This window comes from Dreissena polymorpha, chromosome 1 (genome assembly GCF_020536995.1).
Source record: "Dreissena polymorpha isolate Duluth1 chromosome 1, UMN_Dpol_1.0, whole genome shotgun sequence".
Lineage (NCBI taxonomy): Eukaryota > Metazoa > Mollusca > Bivalvia > Myida > Dreissenidae > Dreissena > Dreissena polymorpha.
In genome coordinates this window covers 113,950,545-113,977,456 of record NC_068355.1, presented here as the reverse complement: position 1 = coordinate 113,977,456, position 26,912 = coordinate 113,950,545, and the positions used below count along the sequence as shown (strand labels likewise).

The window sequence follows — 26,912 nt, the reverse complement described above, 5'->3', positions numbered from 1 at the left end:
TAATGAAACTTCATAGGTACATTGATCATGACTGGCAGATGACCCCTATTGATTTTCAGGTCACTAGGTCAAAGGTCAAGGTCACAGTGACAGAAAACGGATTCACACAATGGCTGCCACTACAACTGACAGCCCATATGGGGGGCATGCATGTTTTACAAACAGCCCTTGTTTACAGCTACTTTCAGGTTTTGTTCAGAGCAATAATTATTATAAATTTCATGTGTTCATTCAGTTAAGGTTAACTGTTCATGGTGATAGAACTTGTTTGCAGTACAGTTCACACAAAACAAACATATTTTGTGATGTGATGATTTGCGGTTGCTTAGTCTGATGCAAATTAAAATGAAAAGATCAATGTAAAAGCAACAAAATTTAAAATATTAATTTTAAAAATCTCAGAACTTGTATCTAATAAATTCCTACAGACCAAATTGGGTTATGATAAATTTATAATCATAGCAAGTGTTCTAAAACATATATATTGTAAAATACATTTTTCGAAAAAGGAAATAGATTTAAGTTGATTAAAGATCATGTATCCTTTTTAATTTTTTTTCCAACTACAGATATTTTGAGGAATTAAAAAGACAATTTTTATGTGTGATATCAGAAGTCAGATATTATAACCATGTGCATACATTCGGGAAAGAACAGTCTTGAGACTTGTGGCAGAAATCAGCTATTGCTCTGCATAACTTGGAAATGTATTAGAAGATTCTATATTGATTATGCTTTGCAATAATTCTGTCGTTGCAGATACAAGTAATATAGTTGTTTTGCATGAGCTGTACTGAATGCATTTCATTGGGACTATGCTAATGCACTGTGCATGATACGTACAGTTAAATTCTGTTTGCTGTCTTGTGCACCATGATGCATTTTACAGCATGTACTTATTGAATTAGTCATGGAACAATAGGTGTTCAAACCATATGATACAGTCTTAAGTCTGTTTAAAACAATATTTCAGTATATTCCACCAACAGTTTTGGTTTTTTGCATTTCCTTCTACCAAACTTGCTAAGACAGAAAATCATTTTATGCCAATGCCAGCTACTTAGGTTTTGTGAATAGTGAATACTTCAATACTGTAAAATAAATTGAGTTATTATCTTGTGAAAAATGTAGAATTTCAAACCTAATAAATGCACACAAAATAACTATTCTTTTACTTGAATCAACAAAAACACCTGCACAAGTTAACTTTAGGTATAGAAATTATTCATTCAGGCAGTGGGGATGAGTACTTTTGAAAAGACAACTCTTAATAGAATCATCAAGTCATTGGATCGCTTCCCTTTTTGCAATGTTATAGTTTTCCAGCATTTTTCCTTCACTTAAGTCTCTCAGTGAAAAGGAGATTATTCCCATACTAATCCTATGAACATTACGCATTATACAAATGCATTTGTTCATAATTGTGGCGAAAATGATGGTACGTTTTTTTTTTCATTAAACTTTTCCTAGCTTAAGTTGCCAGTACAGAAATAGGTCTTAAAATTTCCAAGGTGTCTTAGTATCAAGTTCATATAGATGGTCAAGTGTTGATAAAAGCTAAGGTTCTACATGCAAACCCATGATGACTCACAAATTGTTCTTTCACAATGACATTTTTTCAAGAATTTCCTAGTATTGGAGCTACCGTAATTACTCTATGTTTTCGGACACTCTAAGTTTTCGGACACCCCCTTTTTAAGCAAAAATAATTATTTTTCGTGACTCTTAATTTTCGGACACACGAGTTTTCGTCCATAATTAATGTCTCTATGTTTTCGGACAGTATATTTTACACGGTTATTTTACCAAATTTCGGTCCTGTTTTCGATATCTAATGACACTTCGATCATGGGGTTTTACAACCAGATTAACATCATAAAACATGGCAGGTGCATGCCTGAGGGCAACGGACCATTACATATGCGTTATTGGGTAAATAACCTTGTAAACCGGTATTAAACAATGGTTTTGCCCGATAGCATAAGCGTTATGACAATTAAAAGGGTCTAATGACACTTCGATCATGGGGTTTTACAACCAGATTAACATCATAAAACATGGCAGGTGCATGCCTGAGGGCAACGGACCATTACATATGCGTTATTGGGTAAATAACCTTGTAAACCGGTATTAAACAATGGTTTTGCCCGATAGCATAAGCGTTATGACAATTAAAAGGGGTAGTGCCAATTAACAGTTCCATTATCTACCCCAATGGTACTACCCCATCTCAGTAATATAACTGTGACAAATACTAAACGCTTCGAAGTGTGATATACCCTATTGCAAGTTTTACGAACAATGGAAGGTGTTAGACAACAAATATCGGAAATGAACAAACAAAGAATTCATAGTTTGCCTTTGTATTGCGTTAATTACAGGTTCATACTAGCGTGTATGGGTACATCACATGCTCATCTTTGAACTCGTTGGTCAAAGTACAAACTTGTAGTAACTTTCTGTCACATAAATGAAGCATTTAAAATAATTTAAAATGCAGTGCAAACATATATAACTGTAATTTATACTTTGCAGCATGGTATTTTACAAGCGCGTGCTATTACGGTAGTCGTTGATACAATTGACGCTATTTTCGGACACTTCAGTTTTCGACTTTAAGTTTTCGGACACCTGTATTTTGTGAATATTTTTCGTATCTAAGTTTTCGGACACGAAAAGAAACAATTATTTTTTTACGTGTCCGAAAACATAGAGTAATTACGGTATGTTTAAACCTTTACCACTTTACATATTTTCAAGCATTTGTAGTCCCTACTCCCTTACAAAGTAAATTTAATTAAAGACCTTTCTTACTACATTAAAGTTTTAAAGGCATCATTCACAACCCTAAGATACTAATGAGCAGCAAACAGCATAAAACCTTAACAGACTGAGTTACTGGCATGGATTTATGCTGTTTGCATAATAGCCATTTGCACTTTGTTTCTGAGTGGGAAAGGGTTAAGCAGTGCTATGGTAAATCCAGACTTAATGAATGTGCATTACCCAAGTGTTGTTCAAGTTTAGTGGGTGCAGTCGCATAGGGTAATCAAGGACAACACTTTATGCCTAGACTGTGTTTTCATTTTGATGATGACTTCCTTAAAACAACAAATTATGTAAAAGCAGAAAGCCTTGCCCCTTATTATGTATGACTGCAAGCCTTTATTTGGGTCAAAACTTTACGCACATGCATCAAGCCAGATTTACTCAATGCCAGGCCCATTTGTAAACATGGTAGTTCAGTGCTTTTCAAGGTTTAAAACAATTCTTAAAAATAGCATGTGTCTGAGATGTTTTATTTGGGGACCTATTTCACAAATCTTAACCACAACTTCAGTGCTAGGGTGGGCTGGCCACATTTTGTAAATCCTATATCCGGAAGTTCTCTTAAGTACTGTTACTTCCATAAACACTTGTCCAGCTTCAAAACGTCTTGCAATCTTCAGTTGACATCCTTCTCTTTGCCAGCCTGCCCACGCCAGGATAAATCAGAATAAACTGTAGATACATTTGGACTGGTAAATCATTTGTCAGGCTTAATAGGGAGAGAGTGGAAGTTGTAAGCTTTAACAAAGTTGTGCATTGTTTTCAAAATGGAGGAGGATGCAGTGTCAACCAGCAATGAGGTTTTAATTTTTATCAGCATAATAGAGATAGATAATGCCTTTTTATGGCTTGGTTTTTAAATGTGTAACAGTTTTACCTTAATTGTATAAAAAGTGCTGATTAAATCAAACAATTGTTTGTTTTTAAATATTTTTGCCATTAATATGTAGCCTTTTGTATTAAAGATAAGACAATATTAAAATTCTCCTAATACAAAAAAATGTTGAAAAAATTAACATTCTTCACTTCAAACACAATGTTATCATGTATGTTTTTTTCTGCTACCAAGTACATAAATATACACGATGACCTTGTTCATACACGTGGCTATATCATCACTCTTATTCTAAAATAAAATTAAGTAATGCATTCTTTGTTTAATGTCTTAAAGTTGTTCAATAATGCTTCAATTGATGAAAAATAATTACCACTAACACGTTTTGAATCGGTATAATAAAATTGTTAATTGGTCTGAAAAAAAAACGGGGTTTAATCCATGTTTGTAAAAAGTTATCCTGGATTGGCTTGTGCTACAGTCCGCACAGGCAAATCAGGGATGAAAGTTCCCATTTGAAGTAAAAATTATGAAAGAAATGACTTCCTTTAAACAAAAATACAATACAAGAGGAAAGTGTTGTCCCTGCTGATAAGCCTATGTGGGTTGTTTAGGCTAATCTAGGATGTCTGACTTTATGCACATGCATTAAGCCCGGTTTCCACAGAGCTCAATTTTACAAAACACCAGTAATATAATAAATACAGAGCAACAGAACAAATATTTTATTTACTTGAGCATATTACAGGTTATCATAATTAATATTATTAGACATTCATACATATGTGAAAAAATAAGTAATTAAGATATTAACACAGTATGCATGAGCAAAGTTCATTTCATAATAAACTGTCCATGTCAGTGTTAACAGACAAAAACTAATTACATTTATTTTGTAATAAATGGTAAACTCATCATAATAATATGTGTTGAAGTAAAGAAAAATACAAGTTGTCAAGCAGCTAGGAAACGTTCATATTTCTTTACCTCAACAACAGATTAGTTGCCATGCTCTGGGAAAAGGGGGTTTATTGCATTGCATAAAGTGTTGTCCTAGATAAGCCTGTGCAGTTTGCACAGGCTTATCAAATATGACACTTTCCATTTTTATGATATTTTTTGTTTCAAGAAAGTATGGTCTTAGCAAAAATCAAGTTTAGAGGAAAGTGTCGCCTTGATTAGCCTGTGCAGACTACCCATGCTAATCTGGGACCACACTTTTCGCACATGCTTCAAACCCCTTTTCACACAGCACGGCCCATTTGTTCTTCTCCTTGTGACACACAATGTAAATGATGATTTCTGTTATCAAAAACGCAAAATTGTAGTTATGTCCCTTTAAAGGGATCTTTTCACGCTTTGGTAAATTGACAAAATTGAAAAAAGTTGTTTCAGATCCGCAAATTTTCGTTTTAGTTTTGATATTTGTGAGGAAACAGTAATACTGAACATTTACCATGCTCTAATATAGCCATTATATGCATCTTTTGACGATTTTAAAACCTAAAAATTATAACGCGTTGCAACGCGAAACGATTGAATAATTTGGAGAGTTCTGTTTTTGTCGTTAAATTTTGTGCAACTACGAAGATTGCTTTTATAAGGTATAAAATACGTCAAGAATGTGTACTCGGCGGAATAGCTCAGTAGGCTAAAGCGTTTTTACTTCAGGACTCTGGCAGGACTCCAGGGGTCACTGGTTCGAAACCTGGTCCGGGCAATGTTCTTTTCCTTTTTTTAATTTTATTCTTGATTTTTTACTGGTGCTTTTACGATCCAATGTTTACATTTATCAATATAAAGCATTTAGTGAATAAGTTAAAAAATGCCAAAATCTGTGAAAAGGCCCCTTTAAATATTTGAGGGATAAATAAAACTTATTGTTTATTAGATGGTGTTATTCAGATAGGCCAAGGTATTAAATGTAGCTCGCTCAAAGTGGGGCAGTTATTCAACAGTGTCTGATTTAAAATGTTCTACATCATTGCACATGGTGTATGTATGTATGTGTGTTGTAGAGAGGTAGTGCAGGTTAGACTAAACATGTGGTATTGTACATGAACACTAGGCCATTGGATTGAGGTAGGGCATAGGGTTGTAATAAACTTGATTCAAACAGGTTGTACTGGTGGCAATTTTCTGTGTACAGCTTTGAGTTGAAACATGTGTTCAGTTGAGTTCACCAGTCTATTGCATTCTTAAATTTGAAATTGTACTGGTCTGCTCTGGCTATCTGTTAAATCTTTGAACTAAGATTAATGTATTGTATAGGGAGGATTTGAAAAATATTTACTAGCCTAATTAGCTAAGAGGATTGTGAAAGTGGCTGGATTTTGTGTTCATTGTGGAGTTAAGGCCAGATTTCTGCTCTAAATAATAGAGCTGTGGTGGGACTTTGATACATGGTTTTTGTTGAGATTTTATGCAAGTAAAAAATACAGTTGTGTTGTCTTAGTTCTCCTCAGACTCCAGTAAGAAAGTGCTCTATTTGGATTCATTACTAATTAGAGAAATTAATGGCAGTTTGAAATATATCAAGGACATTTGAAAGATATCATCAGAAAATTGGTGTAAAACCAAGTGTAAAACCAAATTGCGAGTCTCTTTCAGACCATTTAGCTTACGGCTGTTATTGAATATCTCAGTATTGATTGAGAGTGGTCGTTAAAGGCAGGACTGACATTGCAAGCCTCTGATGAGTCACATGTTCATTTGTGGTATGGGACAAAGTATTGCCAGTGTCAGCATCAGCAGGGAAACAATAGAAGGAAGCTGACACTTCATCTTTGATCTGATTCAGCATTTGACTTAATTAAAATAAGGTCAGGTTTGTAACTGAGGAATTTAATTCTACAAAACACGGATGTTCTGTTCAGGAAATTAGATTGTGACTTTTCTATGGTGAAAGTGTTCACTGCAAGAATTGAGCTAACTACTGTTTTATAAATCCAGTTAGTGTTGTCGGTTGGGGACATAAAAAAATCTAGGACAATTTAAGGTATTTTGTTTTAATATTGTCAATTTGCTGGCACTGCTTGTTTGTAAGTAAGGAAAATGGAGGATGAAAATAATGCTTCTGTACTTGCTGAGTATGGTGACGAAAATGAGGTTGACAAAAAGAGGGAGGTGGAATATGAGGATGAAGATGCTGATGTAAATAATCATGTAGATGATGATGTTGAACATGGAGGCAATAAAAGTGAACAGGATGAATGCGATAATGGTGATATCGATAATGATGATAGTGTAGAGGAATTTAGGAATGGTAGGGGAAAACAGGATAATGAGGATGATAAAGAAAATGAAAACAGCATACAAGATGTCAGATCTGATGAGAGTTTTGAAAAACAGGGAAGCACTGGCTATGTTCAAAAGATTCTCTCCAACATTAAGGAAACTCCTGGGCCCAATGATACTAAAGGGTTCCAAAAGAAAGAGAGTACACCATCTGTTAAAAGTTCCATCTTAAAATTTGGTGCTTCACCTTCAGTTCAGAAAGAGGTTTGTTTTTTAGATGGCAAAATAACGCTTTAACTACTTTCAAAGTTTATGGTTTGTAATTTAAAGATAAGAATTATTTTCCTGTACCAATATTCATCCTATGGCCTATGGCTTAGCCTAGATTTAATTTTTGAAATTAATTATCCTGGTTACAATTGTTTTACGAGTAAAATACGAGTTTATGAAAACAAGATTTTTAATGACTTAAAATGCTTATAACAATCACTATATTTGATAAAATCTGAAAAATCTGTTAATGAACTTACACCTGCACTTTGAAAATGTGACATTATTTTTTTTTTGTAGATCATTGGTTTTCATTCAAACATTATTGTCGTCATACACTCAAAAGTTGATCAATTGTACGAGCTATATAATCAATTTTTTGCCTGTAGTGGTTTTATTTGGAGTTCAAATAAGTGTTTCTATTGTGTGTCTTCACAAGTCCATAACTGTGTGTGTGTTTTAGAGTAAATATTTAATGAATGATTATCGGTTTATATTAGTTTGCAACTTGAACAGGTAAATACTCTGTACCCTGTAACCTCCACTGTTACTCAAGGGAAAGATATTTTTGTGGTGAATCAGTCACTCTTGTCATCTGTTTGATAATGATTTTACACTGATTTAATATTTGTTACATATTTCTGTTTAGGGTGTTTAGAAAATGTTTTGAATTTTGAAAATAATGCTATCAGGCTATAAATTGTGACATCTACATCAGTTAGTTCTGTACTGCACCAAGCAGTTTAATGCTAGAGAATGCTGTTATTAACCTAGATAATTTAACTCCTTTGCTCCAGCTGTAATGTGAACTGTAAAAGGCACAATATATATTCAAATTGATTTGGATCATGAGCCCATCATTACAATTAATGTGATGTTATTTTGCAAATGAGATTGTTATGGGTTGTAATTATGCTGTCGCTTTAATGAGAGTTTTACTGCCCCCACGAATGAATGCTGCCAATTGTTAGTAAGTATGATGGAATATATTATTGACCTGGTGACAAAATTACTCCAACAAGTTGGATACATGCATAAACCAAGAATTCTGTTTAAACTGTTTTTTCCCTATCACGTCTACAGATATAAATACAAGCAGCACAACACGAGTTTTCTCATCTAGCTGTTCTGAATGTTTATTGAATGACAAATACCATGAACATAAAGGCTGATTGATTTATCTTGATAATTAAATAAAAGAGAAGTAACATATGTAAACATGTAAAAGTATCACGTAAAACAGCTTTAGCTTTCAACATACATGAAGCCATAAAAATATTGCAGGTCATAATTTGAAAACAGCATAAAAAGAAGGAGTACAATATATAAAGATCATGAAACAAATCAACTGTAATTATGTTATAAAGCATTTTAACAATTGCTACTGAAAAGAACTTTAAACAATTTAATATAAGCAATTGAGAGATGATATGTTAAAAAAGCATCAATGATAAAAGGGTAATAAATATCACAAACATCTGGCAAGAGGTATCAAACCAAACAGCTGTGAAAAGAATAAACATGATAAGGGTATCATACATTAAGGACACACTGCTACGCAAAACATTTCTCCTAATAAATGAATAGATACATAATGCACCATACTCAATAATGATGAACAAGTTGCATAAAATAACGGTTATTACTCAACATTTTCCTGAAACATGGATTCACAAAAAAAGGAATAAGTAAAAAGTTACTATTTATCAGCATTTTTGTATGTATTGGTTATTTACTCCAATTAATTATTGAGAAAAATATGTACAAGTTTGGTAGAAGGAAAACATAAAAACAAAAGTAATGTAATAAGATTTAAGAAATTTGCTTCTGCCCAATGTAGCCTTTTTAAGTTAATTTCAGTCCAACAATTTAAATTAACATTTTGTGTTCCGAATGATAATTTTTTGCATACATTTTTTGCCTTTGTTTTACAGTTGTACTTCTGTTTGCATGTGTTTTCAAAAATGTGTTTATTACTTTTACAAATCTATCACAAAATAGGGCTTAGGCTGATTCTTTATTGTGTCATGTTTTGAGAAAACTGGGCTTAATTCATGTGCGTAAAGTGTCGTCCCAGATTAGCCTGTGCAGTCCGCACAGGCTAATCAGGGATGACACTTTCAGCTTTAATGGTATTTTTAGTTTCAAGGAAGTCCCTTCTTACCGAAAATCAAGTTTAAGCGGAAAGTGTCGTCCGTGATTAGCCTGTGCGGACTGCACAGGCTAATCTGGGACGACACTTTACGCACATGAATTAAGCCCTGTTTTTTCAGAGCACGACACATTTAACCTTAAATTATGAATCCCAATCTTGACATTTAGCATTCATAATTGTTTGTCTGAAAAATAAGTTATCTCATATGGCTTCAAAACCTATTGCATGCTTAGTTGTGGAGATCTAATTGCCAATGTCAAATCCTGGCTATTTAATGGTCAGGTATGGCGGGTTAAGGTGAAGGTCAAAGTTTCTGCTCTATAACTTAAGTTTGGATGTAGATATTGTACTGAAATGTGTGTGTTGCTAGCTGAACACCTTGCTAACGATGGCATTTTGCGTAATTGGAGTCAAGGTCATTGTTGATAAACTTTCTAAACTGTAAATAGGTTGTTTCCAGTCAATCAATTTGGTTTGCATTGATATATTTTTTTATAGAAAACTTGGAATACAGCAAGCTTGCATGGAGACCTCACTTAGGATTGTATATGGGTAGTGTTGGGTGAAGGTCACTGTTCTTCAAATTGAAAAATTGTTTCCACTCCCACTTCCGCAATGAAACTTTGTATGCAGATTGCTAACATACAGACCTAGAATTTGAGTGGATTTGAGCCAGTTGGGTGAGAAGCCAAGGTGATTGTTACTTAAAATATATAACACAATTTCTGAATAATAATTTACATATGGCAGTGTTTTCCTTAAGCACCAGCAGACCTTAAGTTCAAGGTCACTGGTTAAAAACATGGACAAAAAAACAGACTGTTCAATAGCTTGAGTTTTTTGTGAGGTTATTGTTCTGAAATATTATATGTTGGACCTTACATGCAGACCTAGCTCGGCTTTCAGTTATTTGAATTAATAACTTCAATGTTGAAAACTTGGGTTTGTTGTGTTGACATGCATTTGTTCTTTCCCTATTTGTGGCTACATGTATTTAATTAAAATAATGACAGCTTCTCAAGCATGTTTGTACTTCCCGATTATTTCATACATTTAAATTTTTGGATAATAGACAGTAATTCTTAAAACTGACACACATTCTCTGAAGACACATGCAAACGTTTGATGTTGCTGAATGAGTTGTGATTTCTATGATTGTTGTTTATTTTGTAACAGGACAAGACTATGTTCCGAGTTGCACAAACTGAAAAGTGTTCAGCATGCGAAAAAACAGTGTATGCGATGGAAAAACTAGAGATGAACGGCCTTGTTTATCATAAGAACTGCTTCAAATGTTCCCATTGTAGCTCACGATTAACGTAAGATTAATATTCCCAATATATTGTCAAATTCATACGAGTCACACTCTGAGAAAACAGGGCTTAATGCATTTGTGTCTATAAGTGTCCCCCCAGATAAGCCTGTACAGATAATCTTTGGCGCCACTTTCCCCCTAGACAGGGTTTTTGACAAGAAGAGACTTTCTTTAAATGAAAAATACCGTTAAAGGGTGAAGGGTTGTTTCTGAGTAGCCTGTGTGAACTGTACGGGCTAATCTTGTGCAGACACATAATGCACGTGTATTAAAGCCCGTTTTCTAAGAGTGAGGTTTATTTCCTTTCATGTTCATTCTCAGTTTCAAAACTGTGTTTGTTTCCAAGTATAAGCCAAGCTCCCATTTTTGGATGCATGATTTTGCATTAGTTTTGTCAAAAGAATCCTTGATTGCTTGTTTAAGCATGTGCATTTTACTGAAAAGATACTTTGAATTTCCAAAGCAACTGTAACATCAGGCTCCACTCATTGTTTATTGCTCAATATCCCACACTAATTTCCTTCTATGTCTTTCACAACAAGTGGGTTGTAAATGCATCTGTATTACATTGAGGACAAATCTACATACTCTGGAGACAACTGTTTTGTGAATGTGTTTAGCTGCATGCTACTACTTAATTAGTGAGAGGGACATAATTCTGAAATTATATTCATATAATTAGTTCAAGGGTCTGGTCCCTCTATAGCTATAGTTACTATGGAAACCAACACATTTTGGACAAGGAATTGGACTGTGCTTGCTTTAGAGCTACTAATCTAGATGTTGTATGTCAGTCCTAGAATTTCCTATACTGCTGGCAGGATTGGAGCTGTAAGTATGGTGGTAAGTTCAAAACCCTTTTTAGCATTAAGGAGATAATCTTTATCCTGTCAACAGGCTTGGCGAAATTGCCGGTCCGCCGGTCCTGACCGGCAGATTTCAATTTGGTCCGGCAGGTTTAACAAGAATGTCGGTCCTGGTGACCGGCAAAATGTGAAATGATTGCAAACAAATCTTTTTTTTTTCAAGTTGAAAATTCGAAGAGCAAATCGCTTACTACATCATGAAAATGAAATCGCTCGTTGTTTTGATGTTTGCTGTAGGTTTGTTACGTACAATTAGCAAATCCAACTTGTTACACAACACCTACTTTAAACTCGTTTGCAAAATCGCCAACTGCGTTCTAACAAAAAAGATCTTGATAGCTTTTACATATTTTTCGAGTAGGATAAGGACAATAAAATATGGTATCGTGATCAACACAACAATATGCATACGCCATTTTTCATAAGTGTAAAGAGTACAGTGCATTATGGGGCAGAGCTTTCATTGGACGAGCGAATTTAAATTTAGATTGAATGCAATACGATACATGTACAATGAAATGTTTTTATTGCATCATATGCAGTGCCATGTAAAAAAATGTGCTTCCCGGGGACTTTCTGATACTGGTCAAAAATGAAAATGAATCTCTGTTAACAATTACACTGCGTTAGCATGTAAATAAATCGTCTTTTTTATTTAATTAATTACTAGTAAACGTTCTGAAAAATGAAATGCCTTAATCATTAAATGTCAGGTAACGTGTTTTGTACTGTGCGCAGTATATTTTAACAGCCGCTCCAAACTGCAATCATATTAAAGTAAGAATGTTTAAATCGTTTCGAATAACTTTAATTTGATAATTATTCGGCTTGCACATACGTTATTGAAATTATCACACCGAACCGTTCTAATAGGGAATACATGTAATAAAAACTGACACGCGAATTTTTCACAACATGATTGACATTACACAACCGATTAACACCAATTAGCTGCCAGTGTAACCTCTAAGCGATTAAAATCAATTTAACGGCCGGTTGAATAAAGAGATCAAGATGTGATCGCTGCCATTTTTGAATTTTCTAGTTAAGTTGTTGTTGCTTTACGGTCCGGCTAAATTTTCTCCGGACCGGCACATTTTCTGAAATGCCTGTCCGGATGACCGGCAGATTTTTTCTAATTTCGCCATGCCTGCTGTCAAACTAATCTGATATGTACTTTTTATACCACCACAAACGAAGTTTAGGGGGGTATAAAGGAGTGAGCTTGTCTGTCGGTCAGTCAGTCTGTCGGTCCGTATTAAGTGTCCGCTCTCTAATTCAAGTTTTTTCATCCGATCTTCACCAAACTTAGTCAGATGTTGTATCTAGATGATGTCTAGGTCAAGTTTTAATATGGGTCATGTCGGATCAAAAATGAGGTCACGGGGTCACTAAGTGCGTTTTAAACATTGAGCATGGTGTCCGCTCTCTAATTCAAGTAGTTTTTATCAGAGCTTCACCAAACTTGGTCGGAAGTTGTATCTAGTTTGGTTTGTTATTATCATCGATATAGTAACATTTAATAATATATGCCAACATATACGTTCTATTCAATGTCAGGTTGCAACGTACTCCCAAATTTATGTCACATTTACATCTCAGGTATTAGCTGGACAATGTGATTTATTGAGCATACTTCATGGTATGCTCCCAAGTCAATGACCTTTCTTTTATGTTTGTGAACTTAAGGCCATTTGCACTGTTACAATAAATGTAAATGTGATGTTATCAAGCTCGCATAATGTTCAATAGCGTGTGGGTGTAGTTGCATAATTATCCTCTTCCCTAAGTACTTTAATAGTTGCCCACAATTTCTTGGTGCATTATTAACAAGTTGTTAAATAGGATAAAAAATGAAAAGCTTAAGCATACACAAGATTCGCACAACTAACAAAGAAAACAAGGGCTTCGTTTTGTGAAAAGGGGGTTAAATGCATCTGCGTAAAGTGTTGTCCCAGATCAGAGACAACACTTTCCGCCTAAACTGGATTTTTGCTAAGAAGAGACTGTCTTGAAACGAAAATGTCATAAAAGGGGAAAGTGTCATCCCTGATTAGCCTTTGCAAGCTGCACAGGCTAATCTGTGACGACACTTTAGACACATGCATTAAACCCCTTTTTCACAGAGCACCGCCCAATTTTTCAGAAGCCATGCCAGAAAATTAACTTTGAAAACAAGAAAAACGAAAATTGCTTTTTTTAAAATTATTTTGTCTGTTGAAATATGTACTATAAAAATGTGAGAAGTTTGCCATAATTTTTGCAGGCAGACTTAAGCATGTGAATCAATATTATGCTGATGCCATTGCACATTGAGTCATCCAATGTTCAGTATGTCAATATTTTTTGTTCCGGAGAGAAATTTTGGGATTTTTTTTCAAGGAAATATTTTGTTCTGTTCCGACAATCTGCAAATTCTCATGCCAGACTCACCCACTTAATTGTTAAACCACATTCAGCTTGTTGCATTTCCCTTCAACTTGTCAACTTTCTGTAACAGGTCATAAAACATGCCTGTGTCTTGGAAAACTGGGCTTTATTCATATGCATAGAGTATGGTCTAACATTAGCCTGTGTACAGCACAGTCTAATATGGAAAACACTTTCCCCATTGACTGGATTTTTATTGACTTCTATTGAATGAGAAAAGCAATGAGTTATTCCAGATCAGTTTGTGTCTAATGCATTGGCTAATATCAGAGGCCACTATATATGGACATGCATTCAGACGGGATTTATCAGAGCAAGGCTTAATTTCACCTCAGTTGTCAGAAGACTGCAGCCATTGTTTTCCTGAAATGTTTATTAGTGATCGCCTTTTGTCCGTCGTGCGTTGTGCGTCGTGCGTCGTCAGCATTTACCTTGTTAACACTCTAAAGGTCACATTTATTGTCCAATCTTCATGAAACTTGGTTAGAACATGTGTCTCAATAATATCTTAGATGAGTTCGAAAATTATTCCGGTTGGTTGAAAAACATGGCTGCCAGGGGGCATGGCAGTTTTCCTTATATGGCTATAGTAAAACCTTGTTAACACACTAGAAGTCACATTTTTAGTCCAATCTGCATGAAACTTGGTGGGAACATGTGTCCCAATAACATCTTGGACAAGTTAAAAAATTGTTCAGGTTGGATGAAAAACATGGCCACCAGGGGGCGGGGCAGTTTTCCTAATATGGCTATAGTAAAACCTTGTTAACACTCTAGAAGTCACATTTATTGTCCAATCTTCATGAAACTTAGTCAGAACATTTGTTATAATGATATCTTGACCGAGTTTGAACATGGTTCTGGTTGGTTAAAAAACATGGCTGCCAGGGGGCATGGCAGTTTCCTAATATGGCTATAGTAAAACCTTGTTAATACTCTAGAAGTAACATTTTTAGTCCAATCTTCATGAAACTTGGTCAGAACATGTGTCCCAATAGTATCTTGTGAGAGTTCGAAAATGGTTCCAGTTGAATGAAAAACATGGCCGCCAGGGGGCGTGGCACTTTACCTTATATGGCTTTAGTGTATAGTAAAACCTTGATAACACTCTAGAAGTCACATTTTTGTTCCAATGCTCATGAAACTTGGTCAGAATATTTGTACTAATGATATCTGGGCTGAGTTCGAAAATGGTTGAGATCCGTTAAAAAAAACATGGCTGCAAGAGGGCGTGGCATTTTTCCTTATATGGCTATGTAGTAAAACCTTGTTAACACTCTAGAAGTCACATTTATTATCCAATCTTTATTAAACTTGATCAGAACATGAAAATGCTTCTGCTTTGTTGAAAAACATGGTTGCTGGGGGCTGTTGACACTTTATAAGCCACATTTATTTGCCAATCTTCATGAGTCAGAACATTTGTTTCAATGAAATCTCGGCTGAAAAAACATGTTAATACTCTTGTTATGATATCTGGGCCGAGTTAAAAATGTGTTCCAGTCTGTTGAAATCATTGCCAGAAGGGGGCGGGGCAGTTTTCCTTATATGGCTACAGTTAAACCTTGTTAACAATGTAGAATTGACATTTATTATGAATCTTCGTGAAACTTTTGTTCTTATGATATCACAGCTGATTTCGAAAATGGTTCTGGTTCTTTGAAAACTTCTAAGGTGAGCAACCAGGGCCACCATGGCCCTCTTGTTCAAAGTATGTGAGCTGTGCTCTGCGAAAACGGGTATGATGCATGTGCGTAAAGTGTCATCCCAGATCAGGCTAATCAGGAATTTCACTTTCTGCTTTTATCGTATTTAAAGTTTACAGAAAGTCTCCTTAGCAAAAATCAAGTTAAGTCGGAAAGTGTGTCCCTCATTGGCCGGTGCAAACTGCACCAGCTAATCTGGGACAACACTTTATGCATATGCAATAAACCCACTTTTTACAGAGCATGGCCCATATACATTTAATGAGCAAAAGCAGATCTATGAAAACAAGGAATGGCTGTTAAGTGAGAGTATTAGGTTTCCTGTTTTTCTCCTGTATCACAATTATTCAGATTCTGGAACAAGGCTTCCTATAGATGGACAGTGATTAAATGGAAACAGGACATCCCCAGAGCTTTAGAAATCACGTCTGGTTTGGTTGATAAGGAACTTTCAGTTGCATTTTTTCTACCTCTTTTGTCAGGGTGAAATTGAGTTTTCTACTTATTATTTCATTAATAATTTGCTTCAAAACTCAAATGTTCACTTAATTGCAAATTCAGTAAAGATTTCTCTTAGGAATTTTGTTCATACCAGCCCAAGGCACAAGATCAAGGTGAGTGCAGCATCCATATGCATGGAAATCTTTTAAGTTAATATCCCTAATTGGTGTGAAAAGGTACCACATGCCTTTCAATTACAATGTCACATGGTACCTTTTTGCACTGATGGCGTGACTTATGGTAATGAAAATTGCAACTGACTGTAAGTAGCAAAAGTGCTTTCTAGATGTGTCAGGTTGGTATAAAGGTAAGTCATTATCCTACTAACAATTTAAAGTCTGAGTTTGTGCTTAATTTCTCACTCTTTTTCAGCATGTGTTTTACACCTTGCATGCTAACTGAAGCTTTCCCAGATTGAAGTGATTCCAATTAAAAGTCACAAATTTCAAGATTATTTTGTCCTGTGCATTGTCACTCATCAAATCAATGTTAAAAATATTGTTTGAATGTACAAAAGTCATGTAAATAAGTTTTAATACCTAGAATTGAAAGAATGAAGGCATATTTTCTGTGTAGATATTAGGGCTGTCACGATTCACCGGTATACCGGTATATCGCGGTGCATGTCGTGAAAAAAATCGCACCGCGGTACGGCGTTGCCGCACCGGTTTTTTTAATATTATTATATTAGCACAGATATAAATACATTACATAATTATTTTGATATAGATATCGTTTTGAAAAATGTAGAAGCGATTCAAAAGGGCTAAATAAATAATCCGTTAATATCCAGGTCAAGCAAGCGCTTCCACTTGTAGATGTTTAACTTTCACGTTTAAAATACGGCGATGTATGGGGACGTACCTTTTTTGGAATTAGGGAAAGATTTCATTTGCAAATAAGTTCATAATTATCAAAAAGATGTTTTTTCTATTTCTTATTTTCTTTCTTTAGTATACGATCGTTCAAAGCATGGCACTTCCGAATCATGTTATCTTAAGATTCTGAATAAGTCGAGGAAGAGTCAGAACGCTACGGATTTTCAATACTGGGCCCGCTGACTCCGCATTTTGAACATGCCCTTGAAGCGTTCGATTTACACAGATCGTAGTCACAGCTATTGTTAACAACATGGCGGACATTTTAGAAAAAGACGCGAACAATAACAATGACTACTTCTATCAAGTTTATTACAGTTTCTTTTACAGTTTCTAGTCATACTATGATACCAGTGTTTTCTGATTATTGAGTTTAATAAAGTTTGTAAAACTTGTTATTCTGCTGTTTTCTTCACAGATACATATTCTGTAAAATATCGCGGTACGTACCGCGATACAGTGTTGACGTACCACGATATACCGCGGTACGCTCACGGCGTATCGTGACAGCCCTAGTAGATATAGTTATGGTGATGTGAGTAATGAATGACAGTCTGGATACATGAACAGTGCCATTCTATATTGTAAGTGACATAGTCTTGGTACACATATAGTGCCAGTCTTTGTTGTCAGTGACTGAGTAATGGTAGACAAGGATTGTCATTCTATGCTTTTCAGTGATAGAGCATTGGTACATATATAGTGCCATTGTTTGTTATTAGTGACAGAGTATTGGTGCACAATGACATATAGTGCCATTCTTTGTTATCAGTGATAGAGTCTTGGTACACATATAGTGCCATTCTTTGCTGTCCTGTGACAGAGTATTGGTGCACATATAGTCAAAGTGCCATTCTTTGTTTTCAGTGACAGAGTTGGTACACATATAGTGCAATTCATTGTTTTAAGATACAGAGTATTTGTACATATAAAGTGCCATTCTTTGTTTTCAGTGACAGAGTATTGGTACACATATAGTGCAATACTTTGTTGTCAGAGACATTATTTGTACACATATAGTGTCATTCTTTGTTGTAAGACAGCGTCTGTACACATATAGTGCCAATTTGTGTTGGCAGTGACAGAGTTGGTACACATATAGTGTCATTCTTTGTCCGCAGTGACTGAGCTGGTAAACACATAGAGTCATTCTTTGTTGGAAGTGACAAAGTTGGTACACAAAGTGCCATTCTTTGTTTTCAGTGACAAAGTATTGGTACACATATAGTGCCAGTCTTTATTGTCAGCGACATTCTATTTGCACACATATAGTGCAATTCTTTATTGTCAGTGACAGTATTGGCACACATATAGTGCTATTCTTTGTTTTCAATGACATAGTATTGGTACACATATAGTGCCATTCTTTGTTTTCAGTTACATAGTATTGGACACCTATGGTGCCACTGTTAGTTGTCAGTGGCTGAGTGTTGATACATAAACAGTTACATTATTTTTGTCATTCTGTGTATCACCAGACATATTTTAGTATTCTGACATAAGTTTTAATTGGATTAAAGTCTGATCCATATTAAATGACCAAACCAATGTTTGGTTATAATTTGGATTATCTTCAACTGATGGTTCTATTCAGTTTGTATGCTTGTACAATTACAATTAATGAAGGATGAATAAAGTACAAAAGTTCCATGCCAGTCCTGTGTCTTATGCTATTGTTTCGATTGTTTTAACAGTTCGATGACCTATAAATCCAGTTGATTTCTATTATAGTTTTTAGCTCATCTGAGCACGTTGTGCTCATGGTGAGCTTTTGTGATCACTTTTTGTCTGTCGTCCGTTGTGCGGCATCAACATTTGCCTTGTTAACTCTCTAGAGGCCACATTTATTGTCCAATCTTCATGAAATTTGGTCAGAAGATTGGTTTTATTGATATCATGGATGAGTTTGAAAATGGTTACGTTTGCTTGAAAAACATGGCTGCCAAGGGGCGGGGCATTTTTCCTTATATGGCTATATATGGCTATAGTAAAATCTTGTTAACACTCTAGAGGCCACATTTATTGTCTGATCTTCATAAAACTTGGTCAGAAGATTCATCCCAATAATATCTTGGACGAGTTCGAAAATGATGCCGGTTGGTTGAAAAACATGGCTGCCAGGGGGGCGGGGCATTTTTCCTTATAATTATGGCTATAGTAAAACCTTGTTAACACTCTAGAGGCCACATTTATTTTCTGATCTTCATGAAACTTGCTCAGAAGATTTGTCCCACTGATATCTTGGATGAGTTCAGAAATGGTAACCTTTGCTTGAAAAACATGGCTGCCAAGGGGCGGGGCATTTTTCCTTATATGGCTATATATGGCTATAGTAAAATCTTGTTAACACTCTAGAGGCCACATTTATTGTCCAATCTTCATGAAACTTAGTCAGAAGATTCATCCCAATAATACCTTGGACGAGTTCGAAAATGATGCCGGTTGGTTGAAAAACATGGCCGCCAGGGGGCGGGGCATTTTTCCTTATATGGCTATATTAATACCTTGTTAACACTCTAGGGGCCACATTTATTGTCCAATCTTGATGAAATATAATCAGAAGATTTGTCTTATGATATCTTGGATGAGTTCTAAAATGGTTACGTTTGCTTGAAAAACATGGCCGGCAAGGGGCTTGGCATTTTTCCTTATATGGCTATATAAGGCGATAGTAAAATCTTGTTAACACTCTAGATGCCACATTTATAGTCCGATCTTCATGAAACTCGGTCAGAAGATTCATCCCAATAATATCTTGGACGAGTTCAAAAATGATGCCGGTTGGTTGTAAAACATGGCCACCACGGGGGCGGGACTATTTTCCTTATATGGCTCTAGTAAAACCTTGTAAACACTATAGGTCACATTTATTTTCCGATCATCATGAAACTTGGTCAGAAGATTTATCCCATTTGGATGAGTTCGAAAATGGTTTTGGTTGCTTTGAAAACATGGCCACCAGGGGCGGAGCAATTTTCCTTATATGGCTACATATGACTATTGTAAAACCTTGTTACCTCTAGAGGCCACATTTATTGTCCAATCTTCATGAAATTTGGTCAGAAGATTGGTCGCAATGATATTTTGGATGAGTTCGAAAATAATTATGTTTGCTTGAAAAAAATGGCTTCCAAGGGGAGGGGCATTTTTTTTTTAACACTCTAGAGGCCACATTTACTGTCTGATCTTCATAAAACTTGGTCAGGAGATTCATCCCGATAATATCTTGGACGAGTTCAAAAATGATGCCGGTTGGTTGAAAAACATGGCTGCCAGGGGGCGGGGCATTTTTCCTTATATGGCTATAGTAAAACCTTGTTACCACTCTATAGGCCACATTTATTTTCCGATCTTCGTGAAACTTGGTTAGAAGATTTGTCCCAATAATATCTTGTTATCTCAGGTGAGCGACTTTGGGCCTTTCAGGCCCCCTTGTTATTATTTCTAGTAAGTTTTCAGTTTCAGCAACTTCCTGATGGTGAGTTTTTGTGACCGCCTTTTGTAAGTCTTTTGCTGTGTGTCCGATGAAATTTTTTACGTTATTGACACTCTAGAGACCACATTTATTGTCGGATCTTCATGAAACTTTGTCAGAATATTTGTACCAATGTGAATCTGGATCCCTTGAGGTCAAATATAAGGTTACTAACTCAAATTACAGTAAAAGTGTGTTAACGCTCTAGATGTCACACCTCCTTGTTAACAATATAGGCCTAATTTTTATGAAATCTGGGCTGAGTTTGAAAGTGGGTCACTTGGTCAAATTTTAAAAGCTTTATAACACTCCAAAAGTCGCATTATCAGTCAGATCTTCCTGCAACTTGGTCAATTATTTGTTCTTATGATATTTCAGCAGAGTTCAAATTAACAAATGTGCCTATAAATTAAATATGTATGTTTCATTAAGTTCTTTAATTATTTTGAACTACACCCTCTAGGTGTAGTTTACTTCCCTAAGGTCTCAAGTGAGCGGCTAAGAGCCCAAGACCCTCTTGTTAGACCAAGTATGACCATTTCACCATTTATTTAAGGAGTCATGAGTATAAAATGCCTGTCAAAAGTAAAATCTTATGATGTACTGCTCTCAACTTGCAGGCCAAAAACGTTCAGCATGAATGAGGGGGTGATATACTGTGTGAACCACTTCAAGCAACTGTTTGCACGCAAAGGGAACTATGACGAGGGATTCGGCAGACAGCAGTATAAGAAAGTATGGGAAGAAAAAAAGAAAGAAGACGCTTCCGCCTAGAAATTAGCTAGCTTCTCATCATTTCTTTGTTGATTTAGTTTTTGTGTCCATATCCCTTTCCCACTCAGAAGCAATGTGAAAATAACTAAGCAACAAGCATAAAACCAGAACAGCCTGTGCGTAACTTGCAGGCTATTCAGGTTTTATGCTGTTTGCTTATAATCAGTATCTTACGATTGGAAATGATAATTTTTTTAACTTGAATCTATTAAGAAAGGCCTTTTATATTATTGGATTTTGTGAGGGACTGCGAACAAGTCATTAAGTGTCTCTGAGCTGGAGAGGGTTATGCGTTGTTATGCAATACCAATATATAATGATACTCTAACAGGATAAAAAGTTGTTATGCAATACCAATATATAATGATACTCTAACAAGATAAAAAGATAACTTGATAGTTTTATTGGACAAAGTAGAATGCTAAATTAATGGTACATATTGTTTTGAGTTCTTAACTGTTCGTCAGGAATTTTGTCGTTCTGTTATTTGTCATATTGAAAATCAAAATATTTGGGTTAAATAATCCTATAACTTTGACAAAACCCATAATACTTGAACATTGTTGTATTTCATTTTTGAAAGGTATTGCAATATTTTATAATAATAATAATGGACAATAATCAATTTACATAACATATTTAATCATCCACCAGTAGAAATGTGTGCACATGACAGAAAATGTTAACATGTTTATTGTATATATGAAAGACAGTATTTGTAGCCTTATGTTGCCTTACTAATTCCAGCAATCATCTCATTGTGTAAATACATCATAGCATGCTTTACTGGAACAAGCTCACTGATAGAACATGTCTCCCATCAAAGACAATGAGTTTTTTTAAATAGCTTAAAAAAAATGTTAACAGTTTCAGTTTATTTGCAATCATCACAAAAACAAGTTTATGTGGAACGATAATGTAGTTGTTTGTGTCTAAGTATTTTTATGAGTGCGATTGTAACAACAAAGTGAATAGGATACTTGGGTAATAAGTTACTTAAAATTCCATACTGAATATATTTATAAATGTCTAACTAATTCCCTTACATGATGATATGATGTAAACTCATTTGTGACTTGATGCCCTGTATAAAGCTTTTATGTAGCTCTTGTCTTAGGTAGGTTCATGTTGTACAAGTTGCTTATAAAATTGCATGGCTGTGTGAGTAGTATGGATGGTTATTGACCTTGCATAATTGATCTATAATTTGTGCACATATTTCTTCAAAATTTTGATAAACATTACAGTCAGTTATGAATTTTCATATGGATAAGTACCTTGATTAAAGTGAAAGGCTAAATTAAAATGTGTGAATTCAAAAATGGTCAAAGTTGTGTTTGAAGTAATAATACAACATCAAGCAAGTTTGTCTTCCATCTTTCGATTTGACTGGACAACCTTTTTTCGTTCTAATGCACAAATTATTTGTGGACTACGAATTAATTGTTGGTTGCTTCAGACAAGCTGATCTATATATATAGTGATGAAAAATGAGTTTAAGTACTGGAAGGAAATGGTTTAGTACTTAACAGTCCATTTTGTAAAACTTTGTGAGCAAGAATTCATCATTTTGGAAATATTAAAATAAAAATATTCAAGCTCATAGAAACCATAAACAATATTGTTATTGTAGGAAGAAAGTTATAATATTGTACAAATTATCAGTACAAAAAAAGATAAATACAATAATGTTTACTTTGGTTTCTCCAAGTATAAATACAGGTTTACAAGACCAGTATGATAAGTAATAAGTGATATAACGGTTAGATGGTCATGCATTTTGTAATGGGAGAATGTACTTTACTGAGTGTTTGTGTGACATGAATGTTGTTGGCAATTTATGTTTTATTGTCACTTTGTTCATTCAGCTACATACTGTGCTATATGGCTTGATTTCTCACTGTTTATTTTGTTGTTTGCGTAGTTTAAGTATTATAATTTATGTATCATATGTACCTTTAATTTATATCTTTCTTTTCTTTGATTATTTTATACTTTCATTTAGTATAATATGCAATTTAAGTTCATATACTTGTATGCTCCTTATTTGCATTACAAATTGCTTGTTTTCTGATACGTATGATCAAAATAATTAAATTAAATTGTGTAACGAAGTATTTGTTCTTTTCTGTCACTATTTATTTTCCAAGTTTTAACTGCAATTGATAAATGTTATGAAATTATAAAACCAGGCAACTCTATGGTATCGATCAAAGTTTGGTCATTGAAGATTCTAAAAGTATTAAAAACCTCACATGTTTCACAATTGAAAAAAAGTTTTTTGTTTTTACATAAACATTTCTGACATCTGTTACATGTTGCACAGACAGAATGTAGTCACTGTGAACCATTTATAAGTTCAAATCAATATTTGATTTCTTAACCAAGTGTATTTTGTTAACTTTGTTAGAACTTTAAGATCTATTAAACAGCAAATTTTTATAAATGTAAGATGGCAAGTTTATTGTATACACCAAGTATGTTTGTTTTGTATGATATATGTTATGATGTGATGTGAATATTTTTCTACCACGCTGTATGCTTATAGCAACTGCAATTTTCTAGAAACAAATCATAGACTTTGCAACTTTTGCATAAATAAACTGAACAAAGTACACAATTTTGCCTTTGTTGGATTTTTTTCATGTCTTCAAACTTGTTGATTTTTTAAAGGCCCATTTCACTAACACTATAAGGTATTTAAGTATGCAGAAATCATTTCCAAAGGACATTTTTGGGACCAAAATGAAAAAATCATTAAAGTAAGCTTTTGAATAAAGGTTTTGTGTTCATTAAACTAATTGTTTCTGTACAGGTCATGTTATGTCTTTGGACTAAAATTTACTAGAAAATATAATGTATTAATAAATATAACTTAAAAATAGTTTGAGTATAGTATATTTTGTTTCATAATTTGCATACATTTGTACAGTATATTCTGTTTGTACATTAAGCTTTCGAATATATTTATGTTTTTTTTTACAAACCAAATATAGTGTTAATGGAACAAAACTCATTTTCATTTGTAAGAACTGATACCATATCAGCATGAATTGATTTTTTTTCTGTGTACTGCAACATAAATAAGCAGTAGCATTGTTTATTGTTGTAATGCTGCTGATCTGAACCATTTCGAAAACCCTATTTAACCTTAAGGATAAAGCGATCGGTTTCTTTCAGATATTTAAAATTGATTTGATATGAGATTTTGCACCGATTTACAATAGCTAATTTTGCTTGTGCCCCCAGATACATCTATGCGTTTTCCTTTGTGTAGAATACTCTGGGAATAGTGGAATGGTCAGTGTGAAAGTAAAGGTCATCTGTCTACCTGATAGCCAGTCCTTCAATAGAATATGTGCTAGTAAGGTCTAAAGTTATTTAAAACATTACAGACATGCCCTGCTCACCATAAATAGCCTTTAATTTACTCCCTTGAGAAAGTAAGGCTAATGGTTTTTTGATCAAGAGGATGCTTTGACCTTTGAGCATCTTAATTAGCGTGCTTTTTACATGGAAGGGAATTATGAGCATTTGAACTCTTTCAGTGCTGGAACCGAATTTTAAAGGCCTTTGCAAACAATTTGGATCCAGATGAGATGCCACAGAACGTGGCGTCTTATCAGGATCCAAACTTTTTGCTATTCTGATAGTATTCTTTGAAAAAAAATTGAAGAAAATGCTAATTATAGAAATAAAGCAGACAAGATTTTAGCAGACAACAAATTTCCCAGCATGCAAAGGGTTAATGTTGAGGTCAACAGTTCAAGGTTACAAGGCTTGTAATTGGAAATCCGTTTCAACACAAGAGAATTCCTACGATCATATTAATAAGTGTGCAGGTTAGTCTTGTTGATGGGTTACCCCAAATGATTCTCAAATAAGGAGATCTAGGGTCAGTGCAAGATGACATTTAGCTTGCATTTGTGCAGTTTTGATGGACAGTACGTTTTAGAACCCAAGTTATGTTCCTCGTCTCTAGATAAAACATGTTCAAATGAATCATGCCGGTTCATATAACACTTCAACCATCATCTTTTTAACGCGAGTGTGATGGATGGATTTTAACTTCTTATATTGACAGTATGTTTACTGTACAAACTTACAAATACTACACAAGGTTGTGAATACGTTAGGGCCTTACAATACTGACTGATCCCCTATTATCAATGAAAATTAATTTCTCAATATACGCATAGTCAACATTCCTTATTTAAAGTCAAATTTCAGAATGTCCTCTTTATATTTAACTGCAATGGACTGCAGTGATAACATCATATAAAGCACCACATAGAAATTTGTTTACGTCCTCGCAAGTAATATAAAAAAAACTTGTCCATAGACGTTACATAGTTGAACCACATACAAGTTGAAAGCATATCACAATAAGAAAAGAAGTTGACGTTTGTCAGTACCTGTTCAATTACTTGATCATGTGTGAAATATCACTTATAGAGAGACCTGTACACTTGTATGTAAGTGCATGCCTGTATTTTAATCTTCGGTCAACATACTAGCAGCTGCTAAGCTGCTTAAGAAAAGCAGACAAGTGATGTGGTGCTAGGGAATGATTATTATCATGGTTTCTTCTTAATTGAATATTTTCAGAATAAAAAAGAACTTATCATTTAAAATATCTTGTGGATAAGTATATTCAAATACTTTTAAATAAGGCACAGAAAGCGTGCAAGTCAAACACACACAATGGTGACTTGCAAATGTTTATTGAAATCTTACATGCCAGGGAAATAAAAATAGAAAATTTCCGTCATATAACACCCATACCAACGCAGATAAGTTGAGCACACAATGCCGTTTGAGTATAACTACATATACACATTAAAAAAAACGATGGCAATAGATATGCAAATAACAAAAATATTGAATATACAAGAACAATAATTGCCAGTATGTATATCAGGTTCAGTCTGGGAACACCAGGCTAAATGCATGTTTAAAAAGATTGTCCCAGATGGCCTGTGAGTTTGCCTTCAGGTCCCAGATGGCCTGTGAGTTTGCCTTCAGGTCCCAGATGGCCTGTGAGTTTGCCTTCAGGTCCCAGATGGCCTGTGAGTTTGCCTTCAGGTCCCAGATGGCCTGTGAGTTTGCCTTCAGCTTTTATGGACTTTTTTGTTTAAAGATAGTCTCTTCTAATCAAAAATCTAGTCTGGGAAACTACATTTCTACCCACATCTGAGACAATACTTTAACCCTTTGAGTGCTGGAACCGGATTTTGAAGGCCTTTGCAAACAGTTTGGATCCAGATGAGACGCCACAGAACGTGGTGTCTCATCAGGATCCAAACTGTTTGCTATTCTGATAGTATTCTTTGAAAAAAATCAAAGAAAATGCTAATTTTAGAAATTCAGCAGACTACATTTTAGCAGACGACAAATTTCCCAGCATGCAAAGGGTTAAGCCTGTTTTTCTAGAGGGTGGCTCATACCTATGTACAGAATATACTTGATTAATAACTTGCGTTATCTTGAAATTAACAATTTTTTCCAGATTATAATTTACCAAAATACTACCACCATAGTATAAGAGTACGCATATTTACAGTTAGACTTAAAACTTTTCATGCCAGCAAATCTATGCAATAAAATCAATTGTTGATACATTAGTGAAAATAGGTCTTAT

General features: G+C 34.7%; 1 protein-coding gene and 1 long non-coding RNA gene across 2 annotated transcripts in view; both read left to right on the top strand.

The window, feature by feature from the left end:
* Positions 1-23,891, top strand: part of LOC127845225 (uncharacterized) — a 155,722-nt gene extending 131,831 nt beyond the window's left edge. Inside the window, 2 exon segments of the mRNA XM_052376031.1 lie at positions 10,503-10,645; positions 21,118-23,891. Of these exon segments, the coding sequence (XP_052231991.1) occupies positions 10,503-10,645; positions 21,118-21,271 (297 nt within the window). The 3' untranslated portion in view covers positions 21,272-23,891.
* LOC127845581 (uncharacterized) overlaps positions 1-26,912 on the top strand; it is a 478,937-nt gene that overhangs the window by 267,591 nt on the left and 184,434 nt on the right. The window lies entirely within an intron of this gene.